This window comes from Vicugna pacos, chromosome 17 (genome assembly GCF_048564905.1).
Source record: "Vicugna pacos chromosome 17, VicPac4, whole genome shotgun sequence".
Lineage (NCBI taxonomy): Eukaryota > Metazoa > Chordata > Mammalia > Artiodactyla > Camelidae > Vicugna > Vicugna pacos.
In genome coordinates, this window is record NC_133003.1 from 55,592,523 (window position 1) to 55,616,324 (window position 23,802).

General features: G+C 48.3%; 1 protein-coding gene and 1 pseudogene across 2 annotated transcripts in view; one reads left to right on the top strand and one right to left on the bottom strand.

The window, feature by feature from the left end:
* CFAP100 (cilia and flagella associated protein 100) overlaps positions 1-10,306 on the top strand; it is a 34,515-nt gene extending 24,209 nt beyond the window's left edge. The window contains exons 15-18 of one of the 2 annotated variants that reach the window (XM_072942028.1): positions 6,892-7,027; positions 8,100-8,305; positions 9,211-9,304; positions 10,046-10,306. In XM_072942028.1, the coding sequence (XP_072798129.1) occupies positions 6,892-7,027; positions 8,100-8,305; positions 9,211-9,304; positions 10,046-10,159 (550 nt within the window). In that variant the 3' untranslated portion in view covers positions 10,160-10,306. Of the gene's footprint in view, positions 1-6,891; positions 7,028-8,099; positions 8,306-9,210; positions 9,305-9,632; positions 9,755-10,045 lie in introns of those variants that run through there. The other variant, XM_072942029.1, reaches the window with a different exon arrangement.
* A 5,307-nt stretch (positions 10,307-15,613) lies between these two features.
* Positions 15,614-22,446, bottom strand: LOC102533503 (polyadenylate-binding protein-interacting protein 1 pseudogene; annotated as a pseudogene).
* Between the last annotated feature and the right edge of the window lie 1,356 nt (positions 22,447-23,802).

Here is a 23,802-nt window from a genome sequence, read left to right on the forward strand (position 1 = left end):
CAGAATATTACTTGGTGCTAAAAAGAAATGAGCTATTGAGCCAGGAAAAGACATGGAGGAAATTTAAATGCATGTTGTTGACTGAAAGAAGCCAGTCTGAAAAGGCTATATGATTCCAGCTACATGACATTCTAGAAAAGGCAAAACTATGGAGACAGTGAAAAGATGAGTGGTTGCCAGGAGTTAGGAGGAGAGAGGGAGGACTAGGGGAGTACATGATCTGGGGGCAGTGCCAATACTCTCTCTGATACCCCAATGGTGGATACATGTCATTATACTCTTGTCCAGACCCTCAGGATGTACAGCACCAAGAGTGCACCCCAGTGTAAACTGTGGACTCTGAATGACAATGACGTGTCTGTGTAGGTTCATTGTGACAAATGGACCGCCCTGGTGCAGAATGTCCACAATGGGGGAGGGGACGGAGAGCAGAGGATGTGTGGGAAATCTCTGTACCTGCCACTCAATTTTGCTGTGAACGTAAAACTTGTCTAAAATATGAAGTCTCTATTTAAAAAATATATATACAATCGCAAATGAGCAGTCTGTTCCCACACTGGAAGCAAGAGGGGCTGTATTAGAGACAGTGCCCCTGAACTCAGGAGCGTTCACGGCAGAGTTATGCACAGCAGCCAAGGGCTGGACACGCCCTGTGCAGCCAGCAGCTGAGGGGACGCACGGTGTGGCCTGACCACACCACTCTGATTAGGTGTCCTCTGCTGTATATATCTGTTAGGTGTCGTTGGTTTCTTGTGTTACTTAAGTCTTCTATTTCCTTACTCATTTTCTGTCTGCTTGTTCCAGCAATTACTGCAAGGCAGGTATTGAGGTCTCCAATTATTACTGTAGAACTGTTTCTCCCTTCCGTATCGTCATTTTTTCCGTCATATATTTTGACTGTCATTAGGGGAGTAAATGTTTATTATTGTTATGTCTCCTTGCTGTAGTGAACCTTGTGTTAATATGTAATGTTCTTCTTTGTCTCTCGTAACCCTTTCTGATTTAAAGTCTGTCTGGTGTTAGTACAGCTGCTCCTGTTCTCTTTTGTTTGTATTTGCATAGAATATCTTTTTCATCTTTTCACTTTCAACCTGCTTGTGTCTTTGGGCCTCAAGTGAGTCTCTAGTAGATAGCATCTAGTTGGGTCATGTTTTTTTTTTTTCTTCCCGTTTTATTATGTGGAATGATTACAGTTCAACTGCACATACACATTATATTGCATGTAAATACATATAAGCAGTATACTGTACTTGTTTAGTTTTCATATATGTACTAATTATTTTTTCTAAGAACAGGTTAGATCTTTGGCTTTTTAAACTTACATAGTTATCAAAAGAATAAAGCCAACTACAAAATAAGAATCAACAGAATGTGGTAATCCAATCATAAAGGACAGTCAAGTGTGCTTACACATATTCAAGAAATCAAAATAATAATTAGCTCATTTGTGTCATTATTAATGTTACCATTTTTTAGATTCTTCATATAAATGATGGCATTTTTCTTTCTCTTTCCGGCCCACTTCACTTTGAATGACAGTCTTCAGGTCCATCCATATTGCTGCAAATGGCATTATTTTATTCTTTTTTATGGCTGAGTAGTGTTCCATTGCATAAATGTAACACATTTTCTTTATCCAGTCATCTGTTGATGGACATTTGGGTTGTTTCCATGTCTTGGCTATCGTAAATAGTGCTGCTGTGAACGTTGGGGTGCATGTGTCTTTTTGAATTTTATTTTTCTCTGGATATATGCCCAGGAGTGGGATTGCTGGATCATGCGGTAAGTCTATTTTCACTTTTTTAGCGGAACCTCCATAGTGGCTGCACCAATGTACATTCCCACCAACAGCATAGGAGGGTTCCCTGTTCTCCACACCCTCTCCAGCATCTATCATTTATAGACTTTCAGTGATGGCCATTCTGGCTGATGTGAGGTGATATCTCATTGTAGTTTTGATCTGCATTTCTCTGACAATTAGCAATGCTGAGCATTTTTTCATGTGCCTATTGGCCATTTGTATGTCTTCATTGGAGAATTGCTTGTTTAGGTCGTCTGCCCATTTTTGGATTGGGTTGCTTGTTTCTTTGATATTAAGGTGTATGAGCTATTTGTATATTTTGGAAATTAGTCTCTTGTCAGTCACATCATTTGCAAATACTTTCTCCCATTCTGTAAGTTGTCTTTTCTTTTTGTTGATGGTATCCTTAGCTGTGCAAAAGCGGGTCATGTGTTTTTATCCCTTCTGCCAATCTTTGTCTTCTGATTAGAGAGTTTAATCCATTCAAATTTAAAGAAATGACTGATAAGGAAAGGCTTACTTCTGCCATCATGCTATTTGTGTTCTGTATGCCTTATCACTTTTTTGGGGTCTCATTTCCAGCATTGCTGTCTTCTTTTGTGTTTAGTTGATTTTTTTGTAGTGAAATATTTAAATTTTTCTCATTTCATTTTGTGTATGTTCTATAGCTATTTTTTGTGGTTACCGTGGGGATTACATTTAACATCCCAAAGGTATAACACTCAAATTTGAATCTCTACCAGCCTAGCTTCGGTAACATACAAACCTGCTCCTTTCCAGCTCCATCCCTACCCCTTCTGGTCGCTGATGTTTTCATGCATTGTGTGCCCCAAAACATAAATTAATAATTCTTTTATATGCATTCATCTCTTAAATTATGTAGAAAGCAAGATTTGGAGTTACAAACCAAAAGTTACAGTAGTACTAGCTTTTATGCTAATGATTTTTTTTTCTTTAAGTGTGGTAGTCTGTTAAATCATGTAGATAACAAAAAGTACAACTACAAGCCACTGTTAACAATAATACTGGCTTTTGTTCTTGCCCATGTATTTACCTTTATTGAGATCTTTATTTCTCCATATGCTGAAGTTACTATCTAGTGTCCTTTCATTTCACCTGGCAGGTCTCCCCTGGGCCCTTCTTGCAAGGCAGGTCTAGTGGTCATGAACTCCCTCAGCTTTTGCTTATCTGGGAATGTCTTGATTTCTCCCTCACTTTTAAAGGACACTTTTGCCAGATGTAGGATTCATGGTTGAGTTCTTTTTTTCTTTTTTTTCCTTTGAGCACTTTGAATATATTGGCCTGCTGTCTTCTGGCCTCCAAAATTTCTGGGAAATCTGCTGAAAATCTTATTGGAGATCCTTTTTTTGTGGTGATTTGCTTTCCTCTTGTTGCTTTCAAGATTCTTTGGCTTTTGAATATCCTGTGGTAGTTTGTTATACTATGTCTTGGTATAGTTCTCTTTGATTTCCTCATACTTGGAGTACCTTGAGCTTCTTGAATGTTTATATTCATCCAGTTTGCAAAGTTCTCAGCCATTATTTCTTCGAATATCTTCTCTGCATCTTTCTCTTCTTCTGGGACTCCCACAACGTGTATACTGGTCCTTTGGGTTGTTGTCCCACAAGTTCTTTCGGCTTTGTTTGCTCTTCTTCACTCTTTTTCTTTCTGTACCCCAGCCTCTATAGTTTCCATCATCCTATCTTCAAGATCACTGATTGTTTTTCCTCCCTGCTCAAATTTGCTTTTGAATACCTCCAGGGAATTTTTTATTTCAATTATTGTGCTTTTTAGCTCCAGATTTTCTTTTTTGATTTCCTTTTAAGTTTTCTGTCTCTTTATGGATATCTCCATTTTGTTCACACAGTATTTTCTTGACTTTCTCCACCTCTTCCTTTAACCCTTTGAGCATCTTTAAACACAGTTTTTTAAAAAAATCTTTGTACTATACTTGCCATATTAATTTTTAGGAACAGTTTGTGTTTCCTGTAAATAGGCCATGCTTTCTTGTTTCTGTGTGTTCTTTGTGCCTTTTTGGTGAACACAGAATAGTTGAAGCTAATAATGTGGTAGCTTTGGAGATCAGACTCTGTCTCTTCCCCAGTTTTCTGTTTGTTGTTACTTTTGTTTATGTATTTATTTATTTTTAATTGTTGTAGGCAGTCTTTGTGCTGAGAATCAACCTGAGGTGTGAAATTAAGGTCTTCTCAGGTCTTTTCTGAGACTTTTCTTTGGCTTGTATGATCACTTTCTAATTTTTCCCATATACACAGTTGTTTCTGAAAGTCCATGGTCTTTAATATCTAGCTCTCAAAAAGGGAAAAGACTGAAAATTAAGTGTTGTGGGAGCGCTCTGGTCCTTTAAATACCCTGGAAGTGAAGTCCACCAGAATGGGCGGGGCTTGTAGCAAAGGAGATAGGTGAAGCAATGACCTCTGTCTCTTTGCACCTCTGTGACCAGAAGCAGCAGTCAACGATCAGAGTGTAGATCCCAGTACTTGGAGGACAGGGTCCTTTTGGCCCACCCTGGTTCCTGTGAGCTGTGGGCAAGGTGTTCCAGGAACATACACACAGGTGCTGCCATGGGGATGGAGTTGGGGGATGGGTAGCTGTTACTGTGCTCAGAGCTGGAGTGGAAAGAAATGAACAGTTTGATGTCCAGGTCCTTCCCTAGAAGTTGTGAACAACCTCAGCAGACTCCAGAGCTACAGAAGAGTTCCGTCACAGATTCTGCCAGTGCAACTGTTTTCTAGGTGTGGAGACAGATTTCTGGTGCTTCCTAGTACACCATTTTCCTCTATCTCAAAATACTTTATTTTTGTCCTTTTTGCTGCTATTTCTGCAGGAATATGGTAACTCTTTCTCTTTAGCTTGGTCTTTGAATGACCTTTATTTATTCACATTTGGTGGTGCTTGCTTTTTTCTCTCTCTTTTTAATACTAGTCTAGTAAACTATCTGATTATATGTCTCCAGGTATTTAGGAAGGGATCCCCTTTCTTGTTACCTTTTAAAAAACTATTTATAACTTATCCAATTCAGCCTAATAACTCTAAGAAAATTTCAAACACATAAACATAAACAGAAGTAGAGAAGGTGGTGTAAAGTCACCAGCTTCACCAGTGACCAACCCATGGCCAGTCTTTCCCCTTGATCCACCCACTCCTCCATCTTCCTATTATTCTGAAACAAAGTCCAGGCACGGTGTCATTTAGTCTTTAATTATTTCAATAGGTGTCTCTAAAAAGAATAGGGCTCTTTAACTTAGCCATAATACCATCATCACATTAAAAAGTAATTCTTAATGTTGAATGTCCATATTCCATAAATGGTTAGAGGTTTTAAACCATTAGTCTGAATTAGAATTGAAATAAGATCACACTCTGCAGTCGGTTGTGTCTTTAAATCCCGTCCAACCTGTAGGTTTTCTCCCTGTGTCGTCACTTTTCTGGCAGCAGGGTGCCCCTCAGATGCTGTGCACTGGGCCCCCGGGGGTTTTGTTAAGTGAAGTCTCTACCTGGCCAGGTCCTGGGTGAGGCCTGAATTCTGCTTTCTGACAAACATGCAGGTGATGTGGACCCTGGTCTGAGCACCAGTGCTGGGCAGTGTGTTCTTCATGCCCTGCAGGTTGGCAGTGAGATTTGGTTGAGGAGAAAAGTCTGTGACCCAACAATTTGACATTTAAAGAGAACTAGTGGGGGGAAAGTGATCTTTTTATCCCAGTTATTGGAGAAGAAATTGGACAATGATATAAACCCACCCCCACCTGGTCCAGGTAACGAGCTGTCAGCTACAAGGTCACTGGCGAGTCCAGGCACTGGTCATGGAGGAAGCTTTAAGAAACAAGTGAGAGCTGAATTCAGTCCTGTTACCCTTAGGAGATGCACTGCTGACCCCAAGCACATCACCCCTGTGGTGGGTGCTCGGGGCTGGTGGGAGGTCAGGTCTCTGTTACTGGTCCAGGCAACCTGAATGCACCCTCCAGAGGCCCAGGCCTGGGTGAGGGGGTTGTGAGCAGCGTGTAGCCTCTCTGGCCACCCACCTCTGAGAGCTCAGGAGGGCTGGCCAGACCAGCCTTGGCCCCACAGTCTGAGACCTGTGCTGGGGAGCTGGTATGGGGCTGAGGCCTGCACCCCTGTGGCAGTGCATATGACAGGCCCTGGGCCCCTGTGGGCAAAGGAGTAGCAGCCTGTGGCACTTTGCCTAAGAGTGAGAAAATGTCAGTAGGTTCCATCAGCCAAAGGGCAGAGCCCCAGAATCACTGCTGGGGAGACCGGCGCCTCGAGGCCTCCCAGGCACTGCCGGCTGAGTAGCTGATGCCCTGCTCCCTCTGGCCAGGGCTTGTATGCAGCTGCTCGCATGGACGGATCCATGCCAACCCTAGGAGCCAGGAATCCTGCTCTGGAAGCCCCAACATGCAATGGTCAGTGTCTGCCATGATTGTGAAAACATTTTTTTAAAATTCTTTTAATATTTTATTTCATTTAAAAATTGATTGTTGCAATTCTATTCCTAAATATATACCCAAGAGAATTGAAAATGTCCTCACAAAAACCGGCCTCTAAGTGTCCATAGCAGCATTATTCCCAAGAGCCAAAAGGTAGAGACCACCCAAATGTCCATTGATGGTTGAGTCTATCAGCTGAGGGGGTCTCTCCATACAGTGGACTGTCATGTGGTCGTAGAAAGGAAGGACGCTCTGACACATACTTCAGCGTGGACAGACCTGAAAACATGCTGAAGGAAAGAGCCAGACACAAAAGGACCAGTGTCATGTAGCTCTGGGCTTATGGGGTGTCCAGAAGAGACACACGAGAGAGGGAAGAGTGGGACCGACCAGTAACCAGTCTGGGTTTCTCTCCAGGTGATGAAAATGTTCTGGTACAACCTGGTGAATATACTAAAAATGACTGAATTGTACATTTTAAAACAATTTTATGGTGAATTATACACCTCGATAAAGTGGGTTTTTCTTTTTAGTGTGGATTGTTAAAGACCTTACATTTCAGTCCTGCCTCATCTCACCAGTCCTCTGCCCCCTGTGCATGCGGCTGGGGCCGGCAGGCTCAGAAAGTGCTGGTCCCCCATCCAGGGACAGGGAGGTCAACCAGCTGAGGCAGTGGATCACCACCCTGATGATGGCCATCGCCAAGGAGGAGGAGACAGCTGCCGAGCTGGAGCTCAAAGCCCGTGTCTTCCACTTTGGCGAGTACAAAGGCGATCAGGAGGTAGGGCCCCAGACAGACAGGCAGATGGTAGCTGGTGGGCAGTGGGTGTGGAGGGCATGTGGTGCCACAGGGCAGGGTGGGAGGCACTCACAGGCACCTGCTAGGAGGAGCCCCAGTGCACAGAGCCCGGACAGTGGGAGAGTGAGGCCCGAGGCACATGGTGCCTCAACACCGTCCGGGCTCTGGGCCTGACCCTTGGCCCCAAAACAGAGTCAGCCATATATTCATGCTCTGTGGACAGGCAGCCCCGCGACACACCTTCTCTCTCCCTTCAACAAACACGTCTGCTTCTTAAACGCACGCAGTGTGTCCAGAAGTGACTGCCTGGAGGAAGGCAGGCACAGCCTCAGCCAAGCTGGGAGGTGAAAGAATTCTGAGGGCGCAGAGACCGGGGATGTGTCCTGGGCAGTAGGACCAGGACTGGGCACACGTCTCCTGGCAGCACACCGAGGGCCAAGGGGGTGGACCCAGCTTCCTAATTCACTCAAATTCCTACTGAGCACCTGCTGTGTGCCGGGCACAGGGCCAGGTGCATGGGATGCCCTAAAAGCAGGCCAGCACACCCCCGCCTCCTGCAGAAGTCAGTGGGCACTGTCTGTGCCCTGTGCCCGTCAAGCCTCTGTGCCGGCCGTTCATCTTGTAGTCCTCGTGCCCAGTCGGTGGGACAGGTGGGGTTAAGTATTTTCTGAATGTCAGAGCAGGCTGAGGGAGGGGAGCTCCCAGGGCCCAGGGCCACACAGAAAGCAGTCACAGAACGTGGTCCTGTGGGGAGCTGAGGTCAGTGCAGGGGCAGGACAAAGAGGGCTCCAAAGAATAGGGGACTGGGCTTCAGTGGGTTTGCTGGAACCCAGGATCTGGCTGGCTGGCTGTGAGAAGGCCAGGGGTCAGACACTCTGGTCACGAACAGTCTAGGTGTCCGAGTCATTTCCCCTACACTTTCCGAGTGCCCACTGTGTGCTGGGCAGAGCCCTGGGAGGTCAGGCGAGTTGTCACGAGGGCTCCGGCAGGCTGTGATGTGGGGGTGGCACAGGCCTACGCGGCCCTGCTGGAGGGAGTCCTGCCCGCCTCACAGGACAAGCTGCTGGAGAGTCTGAACCACAAGGTGCTGGACGTGTACCGGCACTGTGTCGACAGCCAGCAGGAGTCCAGGCTGGGCACCGTGCAGATGCTGGCCACCATTGAGCACCAGCTGGATGAGCTGCTCGAGAGCCTGGAGCGAGTGCCCCAGGTCAGGATCGAGCAGGCAGAGAAGGCCAAGGAGAAGGAGCGGCGTGTGAGGTGAGGCCCTGCCAGCCCTGCCGGTCACACAGCTTCTCACAGTGGGAGGGCCCTGAGGGTGAGGTGCCCTCCACACCCCTGCCCCAGCTCTGGGCTGGCACTGAGGTCAGAGGTCAAGTGTGGTCCTTCCCTCAGAGTTCCCCAACTGGAGACAGGAACCTGGTGCTCCATGATGAGAAGCAGAGTCCAGGGGTCTGGGGGCAACTGGGGAGCCCAGACTCAGCCCTGTGGAGAAAGCCCCTCTTCTGGAGTGTGGCCTGATGTGATGCCAGGGACCCCAGGAGCCAAAGTGAGCCAGCCTCACCTGGGACAGGCGACAGCAACGGGCACTCTCCTGGCTGGAGTGGGGCGGGAGAGGGGCCGCACTGCCAGGGCTGGGAGGGGGCGGAGGTGCACACTCTGGAGGGAGCAGCTGAGGGGAGGCGAGGTCAGCAGTGGGGGTCTGGCTCTGAGGGGAGGCCTAGGGGCCCCACAGGCCCAGTGCGGCCCAGGCGAGTTCCTGGCCGCCTGTTTCATTAGTCCGAGCAGAGTCCCGAGACATGGTCATCTACAAACAGCCATGTCTGTCCCACGTGCACAAGGGCTCTTCCTCTGTGTCCTCGGACCCCGCAAGTACAGACGGGAAGGACACAGGACTACTGACCTTGGAGGGACTGGGCCTTCAAGGGCGATGATGGGGGAGCCAGAGCAAGTGACCAGGGATGGGGGTCTAGGAACTTGGGCCTCCTGGGGGTATGAGCCCAGAGCCAGGACCCCCAAGGAACAGGGTCAGAAGCAAGGCCCTGACCTGGCAGGGGAGCGGGGAGGGCCATGGCCTGAGGGCTATGTGGGAAGGAGCCCTGGAGTTGGTAGCCTTTGCTGGGCCTCCAGCCCTTAATCTGTCTTTTGTCACCACTGCCACCCAGGCTCCGGGAAGAGAAGGTCAAGTTGCAGAAGCAGCTGCAGGAGGAGCGTCTGCAGCGGGCACAGGCCCGGGCCCAGGCCGAGGTCAAGAAGAAGGTGGGCAGGGTGGCCTGAGGAGGCACAGGGGATGGGAGGGGCTGGCAGCCTGCAGCCTAGCCTGGCTCACCTCCTCTGCAGGTGCTGCTGCTGAGGCTCTGGGGACTGGTGGGGCCATCAAAGCAAGGCCAGGGTAGGGCAGTGTCTCCCACTCCTGGGCTTGCTGCCCCCACTGGCTCCTGAGGACCTGCTCCTTCCAGGGGCCCTCCCAGCCCTGCCAAGATGTGAGCCCTCTGCTCAGAGAGCCGGCACCAGCGGGTCAGCCCACCCCCCAGAGTCCCACCTACACTCCAGCCAGACCCCAGGCCAGGCTCACTGCCCTCACTAGGGGACCCCTGACTGCTGTGTCCTGAAGCGTCCACTCCACAACTTGCCTGCTGGCCCCTGGCAGGCCTGAGCCTGAACACAGGCGCAGAAGACAAGTAAGGACACTGCAGGTTCCTCCCCATAACCTCCACGGTGAGAGATGGGCCCTGACGTTCCCCTTCTGTGTTCCCAGGCGCCACCCCTGCCTCACACACACTCGTGCAGGGCTGGCACCCAGGAGCAGGCTCTACGGGCCTGACAGACACATGCCCCAGCACTGCACCGCAGCTCTGGCCCCAGCCCCGGCCTGAGCAGGAGTGACCAGAGAGGCTGGGGTGGTTCATGGGGCCCCACAGCACCAGTCCCGGCTTCCCAGCACGCTCGGGGCAGGGTGTCCAGGGCAGAGCGCAGGCTCACTGGGCTTGCCTTTGGCAGAGAGGCAGGAGACTGGTGAGCCGCTCCCGGCCACCCGCCCTGAGATGCGCGGAGAAGTCTGAGCACGGGCTGATGGACAAGGAGGAGGAGGAGCAGCTGTATTTCTTCACTTAGCCTGTGGCTGCCGGCCCAGCTGCCTGGAAGGGCAGACCGTGGGGATGCAGAGATGGGCCCGGGTCGGGCTGTCGCTTCGCCCCCACCCATCGTACTGCTTGTGCCTTCACTCGTGAAATAAACTCCCTGTCTCCCCGCTGCCATGAAGCCTGTCTAGGGAGGAGCCCAGTCTCTGTGTGTCAGCCTTCCATGGGTCATTTGGGCCCAGCAGACGCCGAGGGGCAGGCCACCGTGGGCCTTCCCGCAAACAGCTGCTGAGACGAAAGCCAGCTGGGCACAGATCACATTTCTACCCCAGGTGAGGTCGGAAGCTGCCCCACTTCCAGCCAGGCCCCAGTTCCATCTTCTCGGGAGGATGTCTGAGTAGCTCAGAGAGGGTGAGTGAGAATTCTAAGTCAAACGGAGCAGAACGCGTGTCCGCGGAGTATTTACTGCAGACCGTGAGTGTGCCCGAGTGAACGTGTTAGCGAACGTTCTTCTGAAGAGTGGGAGTCGGATTGTTCAGAAAGAGTGTCTATGAGAGGCTGGTCCTTTGCACACATCGTCTGTCAGCAGTGGTGGTCACATGCACACAGGAGGCACAGCTGAACGGTGTTGAGTGAGTGGTGGGGTGTGGAGGCTGGGTGGCAGAGTGGAGGTGGGAAGAGTGGTTGTTGAAGAACCCACAGTGCGTGCACAGAGTCCGAGACTCCACCTGGCCTGGTGTCCTCACTGGGTGAGAATGGCTGGGGAACAGGAGGACACCAGGTGGGGCTGGACCTCAGCGGATCTGAGGGACAGCCCTGTCCCTGTGTCTTTCTCCCAGGAAGGGACACCCAGAACTCCGAGAGGAGAACCGTTAGGGGAGAGGTCCCTGGGTGGCACATAGGCCTGCTTGCGTAATGTTGTTTTAGGGTCCATTGTGTTAATGTGTGCTCTTACTGAGAAATCACCATTTCCTCTGGGTTTCCAGTTTGATGCAGTATGTTTCTCTTATTCTACAGTATTGTCACATTAAAAAAAAAAACAACACTTTCATTGATGTGTAGTTGACTTACAATGTTAGTTTCAGGTGTCCAGCAAAGTGATTCAGTTCTTTGTATACATACATATATATATTTCCTTTTCAGATTCTTTTCCATTTTATGCTATTGCAAGAAATTGAATATAGTTCCCTATGCTGTACAGTAGAAACTTGTTATCTATTTTAAATATAGTAATGTGTGTGTGTTAATCCCCAACCCCTAATTTATCCCTCCCCGCCATTTCCCCTTTGGTAACCATAGTTTGTTTTCTATGTCAGTAAAGAAAATGAGTTTGTTTTTGGTTTGTATCTTTTTTTTTTTTTTTGGTTCCACATATAAGTGACACCGTATGATATTTGTCTTTCTCTGTCCGACTTCACTGAATATGATAATCTCTACATCCATCCATGTTGCAGCAAATGGCATTATTTCATTTTTATTTATGGCAGAGTAGTATTCCATTATATAAGTATACCACAACTTCTTTATCCAGTCATCTGTAAATGAACACTTAGGTTGCTTCCATGTCTTGGCTGTTGTAAATAGTGCTGCTATGAACACTAGGGTGCATGTATCTTTTCTAAGTAGAGTTCCCTCTGGATATATGCCCAGGAGTGGGATTGCTGGATCATAGGGTAAATCTATTTTTAATTTTTTGAGGATCCTCCATACTGTCCTCCACAGTGGCTGCACCAAACTACCTTCCCACCAGCAGTGTAGCAGGGTTCCCTTTTCTGCACATCCTCTCTAGCAATTATTGTTTGTGGACTTTTGAATGACGGCCATTCTGACTGGTGTGAGGTGATACCTCATTGTGGTTTTGATTTGCGTTTCTCTGGTAATTAGCGATACTGAGCATTTTTTCATGCGTCTGTTAAGTCTTCTTTAGAGAAATGTCTATTTAGGTCTTCTGCCCATTTTTTGATTGGGCTATCTCTCTCTCTCTTTTTTTTTTTTTGAGGGGAGTCCCAGGGTTTGTGATCAGCTCGTGCACAATTCTGATTTGTTGATGGTCAGGTAACAGGGCTGTGTCACAGGGGTTAATATTATCACTCTTTGGGTGCCAGTTGGTCTGGCAGCTACATGCTCATGGTCATCAAGTAGTTTACTTCTCCCACTTGCTGGGGGTTTCAGCATCTCTAAAATAACTCAGGAATGTGCATCAGACACTATTATCTGGGTACTTCAGAGAGGAGGGAAAGCAGAGGGTGTGGGGGAGGGGGTCTGTCCCCAGAAGGCCCCATAGTGTCCTGCTCTGTTACAACCCCTTGTCCCACAACAAAATGTGCAGCCTCAGAGCCAGAGGGAAGCTGAATCGTATCCAGTCCGCAGGTCTCAGGGATGTAAATGCCCTCTCCCTCTGGTACTGCTCTGGCCCTAGTCCACTCCACCTGTAGCCAATGTGATGCAGGAAAAAAGGATGTGGGGCATGAGAAGGACTGTGTCCCAGGCTTCGGTTGAGTCCCTGGGACATATCCTGCCAAGTGTGGGTCCTTGGCTTCACTCAGGAAAGAATTCAAGAGTGAGCTACAGTTGAGTGAAGGTAGATTTATTCAGAGAGATACATTGAAAGGTAAGAGAAAGGCCATGAGGTGTGGGGGTTGGGTGCTCAGATTAAAAGTAGGTACACATTCCATAGAGAGAATGTGGGCCATCTCCAAAGAGGGCTAGGCGCCATTTTGATGTTAATTGCTGTGGCATTCCTTGAATGGCTGTGCCCTGCCCCCTTCCAGTCTCAAATGGACCCTCCGCCCCCACCTGAGGAGAAGCTGCTACCGCAACACACTAGGGGCCTCAGTTACTCAGCAGTCCTAGAAAACGCAAGCGCTGACTTCCCCAGCTGCACACCTCCACCCCGCCAGGGGGCATAGAGCCTGGGTGGCACTGTGACCTGGGGCCCTCGGTGGTGGCCAAACCCATCGCCTTTCCCTGGTGTGCTCTTGGAGTCTTGTCCCCTCCCCAGCAGAAATACTGGGCCTGAGGCCTGCAAGCGCTTCCCACCCCACCAGGCCTCGCCCACGCAGCCACAGAGTCAGCCTCTCACAGCCCTCCTTCCCTGCAGGAAAAGCACGCAGGAGAGAGGAGTCAGGAGTCTTGCTTCTCAGCACAACAGACAGGAAACAGGACCTGTGACTAAAGTGCTTCCAGGGGCCCAGGAGCACAACACCCAGAATCCCATGCATGGCCTGGGACTACAGTACCCAGAGTCCTCGGTGCCCCAGCCCCATCCTGGGGATGCAGTACCCAGAGGTCTAGGTAGGTTACCTGCTCCCCACTGTGGCCCATCCTGGTACTACAGCACGCAGAACACTCGGTATATTCCCAGTATCGCCCACCCCCATCCTGGGACTACAGGACCCAGAATTCCCAGCGTGCCTGCCCATCCAGGGACTACATACCCTGAATGCTCAGTGTCCCCACCCCATCCTTGGACTACAGCACCCAGAATCCTCGATGTCCCCCCTCAACTACAGCACCCAGAATCCTTGGCCTCCCTTTTCCTTGGTACTACAGCATCCAGAATCCTTGGCATGCCCACACATCCAGGGAATACATACCCAGAATCCTCGGCGTGCCCGCCCATCCAGGAAATACGTACCCAGAATCCCCGGCGTGCCCTCCCATCCAGGGACTACATACACAGAATGCTCAGTGTCCCCCGTCCTTGGACTACAGCACCCAGAATCCTTGGCATGCCCACCCATCCAGGAAGTACGTACCCAGAATCCCTGGCGTGCCCGCCCATCCAGGGACTACATACCCAGAATGCTCAGTGTCCCCCTTCCTTGGACTATAGCACCCAGAATCCTCAGCGCTGCCTTGTACTGCAATGCCCAGAGTTTTCCAGGCAGCCAGGGACCACACTATTCCAATCTGGTTCACTGGTAGCGGAGACGTCTTTTCCGAGCCTGTAGTTTGTTACCTGGTTGGTGGCCAATCTGGTGCCACCGTTTCCTGCTCTCGTTTTTTCCCTCGAAGGTGGGAAACCGGGATCTGGGAGCATGGGCCTGCAGTGGTCTGGGCAAATCGTGTGCCATGGGCTGGTCCCCAGTTTCCACAGGGCAGACTGAGGCTGGGGGACTCCCCCAGTTGCCGGCTAGGCTGTCTCTGTGTGCTCCTGTTGGGCCTTGAGTCCTTTCCCCTGGCATCCGCGGTCTCATGTCAGTGATGGCCACCTGGTGCCAGAGGCATTTGCGTCTCAACCCCAGGCTTCTGCCCAGCCTAATCTTTGAACCTCTGTGACTTCCCTGCCAGCCCCAGGGCTTGACAGCCCTTCTGCTGGGCGGGAAGGCCTTTCCCGCCTGGCACCCTCTTGTTTCTCCCTCCCATTTGTTACAGAATTGGTTAACTGGAAACGTGCCTGGGTCCTAGTCGGGGCCAGGACCTGCCTCAGCCGGGGAGGTTCTTTCTCTGATCAGGTTCGTGCAGCCAATAATGAGACAGGGGCTGAGACAGGAGCAGCACAAGCTTTACTCAGTGGCCAGAGACTGGCAAAGTGGTAACCCAGCTCGCAGATCAGCTTCTTAGCCCAATTCGGTTGCAGACACAAAATATATATAGGAGGGTTGAAGCGAAGGGGCACAGCTTGGGGTCTGTTCAGGGTTGGGTGGGTGGAGATTGGAAAGAGCGGGATGGGTATTCGTAACTTAACAGGGATGTGGTTGGACCCGGCACTGATGCAACTCCTTTTCAGTCCTTGTGTGGGAGTTTTGGGTTGTTGTCATGGCAATTGTCAACTGTCCTGGTGCTGGTGGGTGTGTCAATTAACATGCTATTATATTACAGTGAGCGTGTAATAAGGCTCAAGGTCGCCTGGAAGTCAGATCCTCTGCAGTCTTGGGCCTAGTTGGTTGTAATAAGTTTTTGTGTTTTTCTCAATACAGTTTCCTCCTGAAACTTTGATCAGAGTAATTGGGTTCCACTCAAGGGAGGGGCAGGGGTATGAACATGGGGCAACAGAGTCTGATATTTTAACATTTTGATGTACCTTGTGCCTTTTCTGTGGTATGAAAAATCCTGAAGTTGTATAGCTGTGAAAAAAATCAGAATTGCATGTGTTTTGAAAATTAAACTTGACAGTCTACAGTCTTTACAAATATTCACTAGCTACTTAGAACTCCCTATTTGAAAGGAGCTTTTTGTCTGACTGTGTTTTGTAAGGCACCACTGAGGCACCACTTTGATATGTATGCTGTGTTAACAAAGGACTTTCCACTCATACATTTTCCTGACCATGCCCTGCATTTCATCTTTGTTTAGGATTCTTTTTTCAGGGGGAGGTAATAAAGGTTATTTGGGGAGATACTGTTAAACAAAATTAAAGTTGTATGCATTAGCAACATAACTCCTTGACTTGGTATGAGAGTAACACATGTTCTTGCTTTCCTGTGTTCTGTTAAGTCACCACAAGGTAAATAGCTTTATGAAACTGATATGCTGAAATTCAGCTTTACTGTTTTTGCTTATGCTCTGATGCCAAACCAAGCTGTTCATAAGTTTCTTCAATCTCTGAGTCCATCTCATCATCAGTATCACCCAAGTGTGGATCACCAGCCCCTGATAAATCTGTTCCATTTTCTTCATCATCTGGAAAAAAGTCTTCTCTTTCAAGTCATTCTCAATATTTCTACTGACAATCTGGATCAACTGCAGGGAAAGGAAAGCACCAGATGCGCAGAACATCGCTTCACTCATAGCATAGTCTCACCTTCAGGTGCCGCTTCTCTGTTGAGGTGCATGGGCTCCACCCCAGTTACCTGACCAGCGTTCTGCAAGTCTCACGAGCGTCTGATTTCTCTCTCTGGCCATTTGCATCTAGGATGACATTTTCAATACTGTGAATAACTTCTTGCACACCAGTCTTTCCTTTTTCCTTCCAGCATCTTCCAAACTGACCCTGTCGACTTCAGTAACAGCACTGCACAAATTAAGTTGTTGTCCAGAGGGTTAGAAAAAAGGACATCCAACAACCCATGAAGGCAGCCTGAAGAAGACCTGTCTCATAACCTGGTCCATTTGTTCCCTTGATCTCCAGGTTAAGATAAAGTTCTACCAGGAAGAGTACAAAAGAATACAGTCGAGTTACTTCATTCTTTTTGCAGCTTGTTCCTTAACTTCATATTAATTCTGGTATCTTTAAAGTAGCAATTGGTGGAAACTGCCACTCTCTGGAAGTTGCCAATTGCTAGCTCCCGTATAAGAGTATTTGAGATAGACATGGCCTGTTGATACATGACTTCCCTGTGTTCTTGCAAAACATCATCAGTTGTAACACAGCCATTCACTGTGCAAACCATTCAGTTTCAGTTTCCAAATCTATGAAATGGTTTGTAAGATGATTCAAAAATTCCTGGGCATATTCATATAGAGTGGGACAATCCTCACAACCCTCCTCATAGGATTCTGTATAATCAGAGGAACAAATTGCTTCGACATGAATAAGGAGCCACAACCACCGGGGGCTTAGCCAGTGCTGACCCCGAGCTCTGCAGTGAGGTGTCAACCTGTGAACTCACCTTGCTCCCAGGAGGGCTCCCTTACAGGGTGGTTCTTGGAGAGAAGTGCTTATAGTCCGTTTCTAAATTTTAGCATTTTATGTTATCTGGAGAGACAGAGAATTCCCCAAAGCATCCCCTGGCCCCTCTTTGTTCAATAGTCCTTCTTTCGGCTCTCTCTCTCCTTTTTGCCATTTAGTTTAAGCAGCAAGGAAGAAGCAGCTGGAAGACACTCAGTACCTTCTGAAAATCTTAGCTAGTTCACCCCATGCTTGGGCTCATTTTGAACTTTCCACATTACTGTAGGAACAGTGCTACTAAACTTTCTGACACTGCATAACAAAGGTCCTCTTTCCTCTAGTTTGCAATCAGAATTTTTTGATACTATCCTTTAAGTCCTCAACAACAGCCTACTCAAAATATGGACTTCTACTAATAGTATGTTCACACAAAGTCAAGCTTTCACTAATGCTTCTGAAATCCTTTTCGCTTTCTCCCGTTGCCTGATATCAAAGCCACTCCCACATTTTTGTTTTGGTTATAACAGCCCACTGCTATAGGTACCAAAATTTGTATGAATTATGTAATGCTGCATAGCAAGTTACCATGCAGTTTACCAACTTAGCAAACACTTATGTTCTCCCAGTTTCTGTGGGTTCAATATCCAGGAGGGGGTTAGCTGGGTGGTTCTGACCCACGACCTCTTATGAAGTTGCAGCCAGGCCGTCATCATCATTATCATCTGGTGCTGGAGGATCTGCCTCTAAGATGAGTGTTACTCCTTTGCCTGGTACATTATTGCTGGTGGAAGGCAGTTCCTCCTGGCTCCCTGCATGTGTTTGCTTGAATGTGCTCACAGCGTGTGGCTCCTGGCATCCCCCAGAGTCTGTGAACTGAGAGAGACAGCAAGGAGGTATATCTTGTGCCTTAGACCTGTTCTCCAAAGTTCAAACATCACATGCTTTTTAATATTTATTTTATTTTTAGTTTTTAACACCTTTACTGTGGTATGGTTCCTGTACAGCAAACTACACATATTTCAAATGTACAATCTGATGAATTTTGATAGATGTATACACCCATGAAACCACCACCACGATCAAGATAGCTAACATTTCCATCACTCCCCAAGAAGTGCAAATTTTGAACTCCCAATTTGTCCCTTCCCACCCCATTTACCCCCGGTAACCATAAGTTTGTTCTGTGTGTATGTCTGTGAGCCTGTTTCTGTTTTGTCATTAAGTTCATTTGTGTCCCTCCCCCCCTTTTTTCCCCCAGATTCCACATATAAGCGATATCATGTAGCATTTTCCTTTCTATTTCTGGCTATGTCATGTGAGCTTTTGTTTGCTAAATACAGAACTCCAAATTCAGCCCACACTCAAAAGCAGAGGAATTAGGCTCTCCGTCTTGAAGAAATGATCAAGGAATTTGCGGGCCTACTTAAACCACCACAGCAGGACCATTTTATATCTCTCCCCTCAAGGATCGCAGTCCTCTCTACCTGCTGTGCAGTTTCTGAAAACATTTGCTTCACATGTGTGGTCATCTTTCTAGTTGCTGATGGCAATGGGCTAGTCTCAGGCTGGTTATATCAGAGATCTCAGTGCACTGATCTGGACCTTACATGCAGATTTTCTTCTCTCTGGCTTCAACTTCCTTACCTTTAACGTGAAATTTTTGACTTAAAAGAAGAGACAGCAACAGAAAGATATCACTTTGCTCTCTGCTTCCATTCCCAAAGCATTCACTTGTGTCCTTATTTACCTTTGAGTCACCTTAGGTTTGGGAAGAGAATGTTAGAGTAGCAGCAATAGTCTACTTTATCATATAAATTACCTGCCCCTTTATTGTACAAATTCTCTAAAATTTGACTCTGTTGCCTAACACAAGCCCAGGCGTTACAGGCACCAATAAGTGTGAACGACTCCTGGGCACATATCCAGAGAGAACTTTAACTTGAAAAGACACCTGCACCCCAATGTTCTTAACAGCACTATTTACAATAGCCAAGACATGGAAACAACCTAAATGTCCATCAACAGATGGCTGTTAAAGAAGTTGTGGTACATTTATACAATGGGATACTACTCAGCCACAAACAAAATACAATAATGCCATTTGCACCAACAGGGATGGAGCTGGAGATTATCACTGTAAGTGAAGTGGGCCAGAAAGAGAAAGAAAAATTCCACATGATATCACTTATATGTGGAATATTTTTTTAAAAAGACAAATGAACTTACTTACAAAACAGAAACAGACACAGACATAGAAGACAAACTTATAGAAATGAAGTGAGGGAAATGGGGTGGAAAGGGATAAATTGGGAGTTTGAGATTTGCAGATACTATCTATTATATATAAAAAAAACAAGGTTCTACTGTAGAGCACAGGGAGCTATATTCAATATCCTGGAGTCACCTATCATGGGAAAGAATATGAAAAGGAATATATGTATGTATATGTATGACTGAACTATTATGCTGTGTCCCAACAGTGACACAACATTGTAAATGGACTATATTTCAATTTAAGAAAAGTGTGAGTGACTCAGTACTGCTGTCTTTTTCTGTCTTGTGCTAGCTCTGGAATGTGAGCACAAGGGACAGGGCAATACAGAAGTAAGAGAGGGGCCGGGATGCTGGCTGAGGAAGATGTAGCTCTGGAAAGGCACGAGAAGCTCACTTCCTATTGTTAATGAAAGCTGATTATGGTCCAGAGGGCGATACTTCTCCACTTGTGTGCTCTGTGGAACCATGTCTGGGAAGGGTTGGAAAGGAGCCCCGGGCCCCGTTCGATATTCTCATGTTTGTAGGTGTCTAATGAAAAAAAGCACAACCTAGAAGTTGGGAATTATGTTTTATTTGGGGATATGGCTGAGGACGGTAGCCTGGAAAGAGCTCCTCACGTAGCTCTGAGGAACTGTTCCAAAGAGGAAAGGGAGGAGCCAGGTGATAAGAGATTTGCTGAAAAAAAAAAAACTATTCAAACATCAAAATATTATTGCTAACAATGAAAAACATACATCTCAGGTTAAGGATTTTAGTGGTTTTCTGTGCACGGGAAGATTCAAGCATCTGGGCTCATTGAAATTATTCCTTTGATATGCACCTTAATTGTCTACGGTCAGCATCCTGTTTTTGTTGTTGTTGTTGTTTGTTTGTTTGTTTGTTTGTTTTATCCTAAGTTCCCCCCAGGGTGCACCTTTGGGAGGCGGCTGCTGCAGTGACTGATGGCTTGATGGCAGCATAATTGGTTGTCTACATGGACCTGTACCCATGTTGTTATGTCTGCACACAAAATCTGTGTCTGTGCATGGATGAGTGATCTTTGCCTCTTCTTCCGGGTCCTAAAACATTCCACCAAAGTCATTTATGGTGGGTTGACTCTTGGTCTCTCTCCTGGGAACAGAAGCCACTGTGATGAGGCAATTGATAGCTGTAGTCATTCCTCAGAAGTTTCTGCTTTTATTCAGATAAGGGGAGCACCAAGAAGGCTTTTTTCTGCATCTATTAAATCTCAGTTATCTTCAGCTTAAAGTGTCTTTATACCAAGTATGGGATTCTGCCTGGTTTTCCATACCTCCAAATTTGTTCTTCTTTTTCAGGATTCCTCAGTCTACTCTGAGCTCCTTGCCTTTTCCACATGAATTTTAGATTGGTTGTCAATTTGTGCAAAACACCACCTGGGATTTTGGGAGGAAAAGCTGACAGTCACCAGGGCACTAGGAAAGTGGGAGATTGGGAAGCCCCAGGTGTCTCAGCTCAGCAACCAGGGAAGGCGGGGCTGCCTCCTGGGGTGTGGGGAGTGGCAGGATCACAGCCCTGTGAGGGGCCTGTCAGCCTCAAGGTGAGAGGGGGATAAAGTGGTTAGACAGATGTATCTGGGCTGCGAGAGGGGTCCAGGGAAGAAGAGAGGCCAGGTTGGGGCTAGTGGGTTACAGCAGACATGTTATCCCCAAGGTGAGAGGGGGATGCAGTGGCTAGACAGGTGCATCTGGCCTGGGAGTGAGGTCCAGGGAGGAAGGGGAGAGCCCAGGTGGGGGCAGGTGGGTTACAGCAGACTCCATGCAGGGGACTGTGGTCCTGATGGAAGCAGCTCAGACCAGAGAGGACTGGCTGTCAGGTGATCAGCTTCACTCTCCTGTTCCTTTATAAAGCCACTTTGTCAGAGTTTGAAACACCACCAGGAAGTCCCTGAGTCCAGTTCTGCCCTGGCTTCATCCAAGGGACACAGGTGTTAACAGAACCACTGTAGGCCCCACCCAGTTTCCCATAGGAATGGACACATCAGGGCCCCGGGATCACAGCCTTCAGGAGACCCCTGCCCTCAGAACTGGTCTTCTTCCTTGCTCTGGCCTGCTGGTCACAGATCAAGGTACCCCGTCCTGGCTCCACCCTCCAGAGCCTGGATTCTGGGACAGCTTGGTGGTGGTGCAAGACCTTCATGCTCCTTTATCTGTCTCAGGGTGAGAATCTCTTAAAAGCTGCATTGGCTGATTTCAAAGGTCGGAGTGTTTCCAGCAGGAATGGGGGGAAGAAAGGGGTGTGAGGTTCCTACATCTGCAGGACCTTCACAGGGTGAAGAGCTGTGCCTTCCCCTGGCCAGTCCACTCCCCACACCATCCACCTAGGAAACTCAGATCCAGGAGTATGAGGGCCAAGGCTCTCCCCTTGCTCATCTGTGACTTCCCATTCCCACAGCGAGGAGCCTGGCTCCCACCACCTGCCCTTTATCAACTCATTTCTCTTTTCCACATTACTTTCACAGTGGTTTCAGAATTGTTAGCTACTACACCCCAGAAAGAACTCTATAATACAAAGCCCACAGGTTAACAGTGGTCCATTCTGCCTTTGCAAAAGTGTTCTGTGCGTTTCCAAAGTTAACTTAGGTCAGCACCTGTTGCCCCACCACCGACTGTGAGTTTTTCCACCCATTTCTAATACAGTTAGATTCTGTCACAGTGTGTGTTCCACCCTGTGATGCAGCTACACCCTGAACAGCTAAATTTGAGTAGATTATGATTGACCTTTGAGCTGTGCAAAGGTGTGGGGTTGGACATACTTATAGTGACACCAACCTTAAGATTCACGTGGAACATTTCAACCCCCCCATCCCCACCCCATGATCTGCTCGTGTGCGTAGTTTTGCCTTTTCCATAATTGTCGTAAATAGGGTCCTACCGTGTGCAGCCTCCTCGGACTGGATTCTTTCACTTAGTAACATGCAAGTGGGACAGGAAGGTGGCAGGCCACAGCCACTCAAGGAATGCCACAGCAATTAACATCAAAATGGTGGAAAATTCAACCTCCTATAGGCCTTGAGGCTCAAGATGATGAGATATTTAACTTCTAGTAGATCTTGAGCTTCATTATACTCCCATTGTAATATATTAACATGGTGAATAACACGCTCACGGGCACCAGGGCTGTCCCAAGGCTAGCCACAAAAGGTCAAAGGGTGGGAAATGGCCAACTTCCTGGGAATCCCAGCCCCTTCCCCTTAGACTGGTCCTTCCACTTGTTAGCATATGAAGCCACCAAGCCCATAAAAACCAGCAACACTGCGCCTCGCGGCCACCCCCTCTCTCTCCCTCTTCAGAGAGGGCCCTCATTCTGTCTATGGAATGTGTACCTATTTTAATCCAAGCACCCATCCCCGACACCTCGTGGCCTTTCTCTTGCCTTTCAATGTTTCTCTCTGAATAAATGTACCTTCACTCAACTGTGGCTTGCTCTTGAACTCTTTCCTGCGTGAAGCCAAGGACCCACACTTGGCGGGGCATGTCCCAGGGGCTCAAGTGAGACCTGGGACACGGCCCTCCTCATGCCCCACACCTGTCGTCCCGCATCACTAGTAAGACTTACCCGTGCCTTTCCCTGGGCTGATGGTGTAATGTCTATTGCTGAGAAGAATTCCATTGCGCGTGTGTGGGAGGAAAACCAGCTTTCCCTCTATCCTTCTAGGTTCTGGGATGCGACCTCCCAGCCCCTAATAAGACAGATTACTGGGAGAAAAACTAACAGGTTTAATAACTTGCATACCTCCTGTATACCGGGGAGACACCCAGGAAAACTGAGTCTCTCCCTGAAATGGCCAGAAGCATCACCTTAAATACACCTTCAGCTGAAAACAAAAGCGAGGCCTCGGGGAGGGAGGAAGTCATTTACGGCAGGTTACCATGAAAGCTCAGTAAACAAGGGTGTAAGGTTTAAAGTTTGTGTCTCCGTTCACTTCGTTCCATATGGCTTCAAATCGATTGTTTCTAAGTATTTGGAGAAGTTATGGATATTTGGCTCCATTTCAGTTTGAATTTCCAGTTTACGGGATTGAGCAGAGCCGCTGTCGGGGCGGGGCCTCCACGGGCTGTGAGGGCGGCTGGGCCCGCGCTTTCCCATTGGCTGGCTGGGCCCGGAGCCCGCCTCCCCCAGCTGCGGCGGGAACGTGCGTGCCTTCTGCCCGAGGATTTGGCGTCCTGCGCAGCTGCCTGGAGCCGCGTCTCTGGACCTGCTGGGACTTCGGGACAACAGGGGGTTATTTCCACGCTGACAGGAGCCCAGTCCTCAGGACCCACCAGGAGGTGCTGCACTGAGGGAAGGTGAGCTTTCTGTGAGGGGCTGAGTGCTGAGGGGAGGCCCTCCTCAGAGGCCCAGGAGAGGAAGGGCTGGATGTGGGAAGCTGTGGGTTTTAGTCAGGTTTTGCGTGTTGTGCAGAGAGTGCCGTGTCCTTCTCTGGCGTGTGGTGTCCAGTTTTCCCAGCACCATTCGGTGAGGAGGCTGTCCTTTTCCTGGTGCAGGTTCCTGGCTCCTTTCTTGTGAATTGAGTGACCACATCCCTGTAGGTTTCTTTGCAGGCTGTCTCTGGTCCATGTCCCTGCTGTTGTGCCAATTCCACAAAGTTTTGGTGACTGTGCTTTTGTAATGCCGTGTGAAGTCAGGGAAGGAGATGCCTCCAACCTGTTTCCCTTTTGTAGAATCTCTTTGGCTGTTCAGGGTCCTTTGTGTTTCCACAGGAATGTTAGGAATGTTTGTTCTGTTTCTGTGAAAAATGCCACTAAAGTTTGTTTTATTTTATAGAAGTGTAGTCAATTCACGATGTTCTGTTGTTTTCTGGTGGAGGGCACAGTGATTTGACGTGCCTG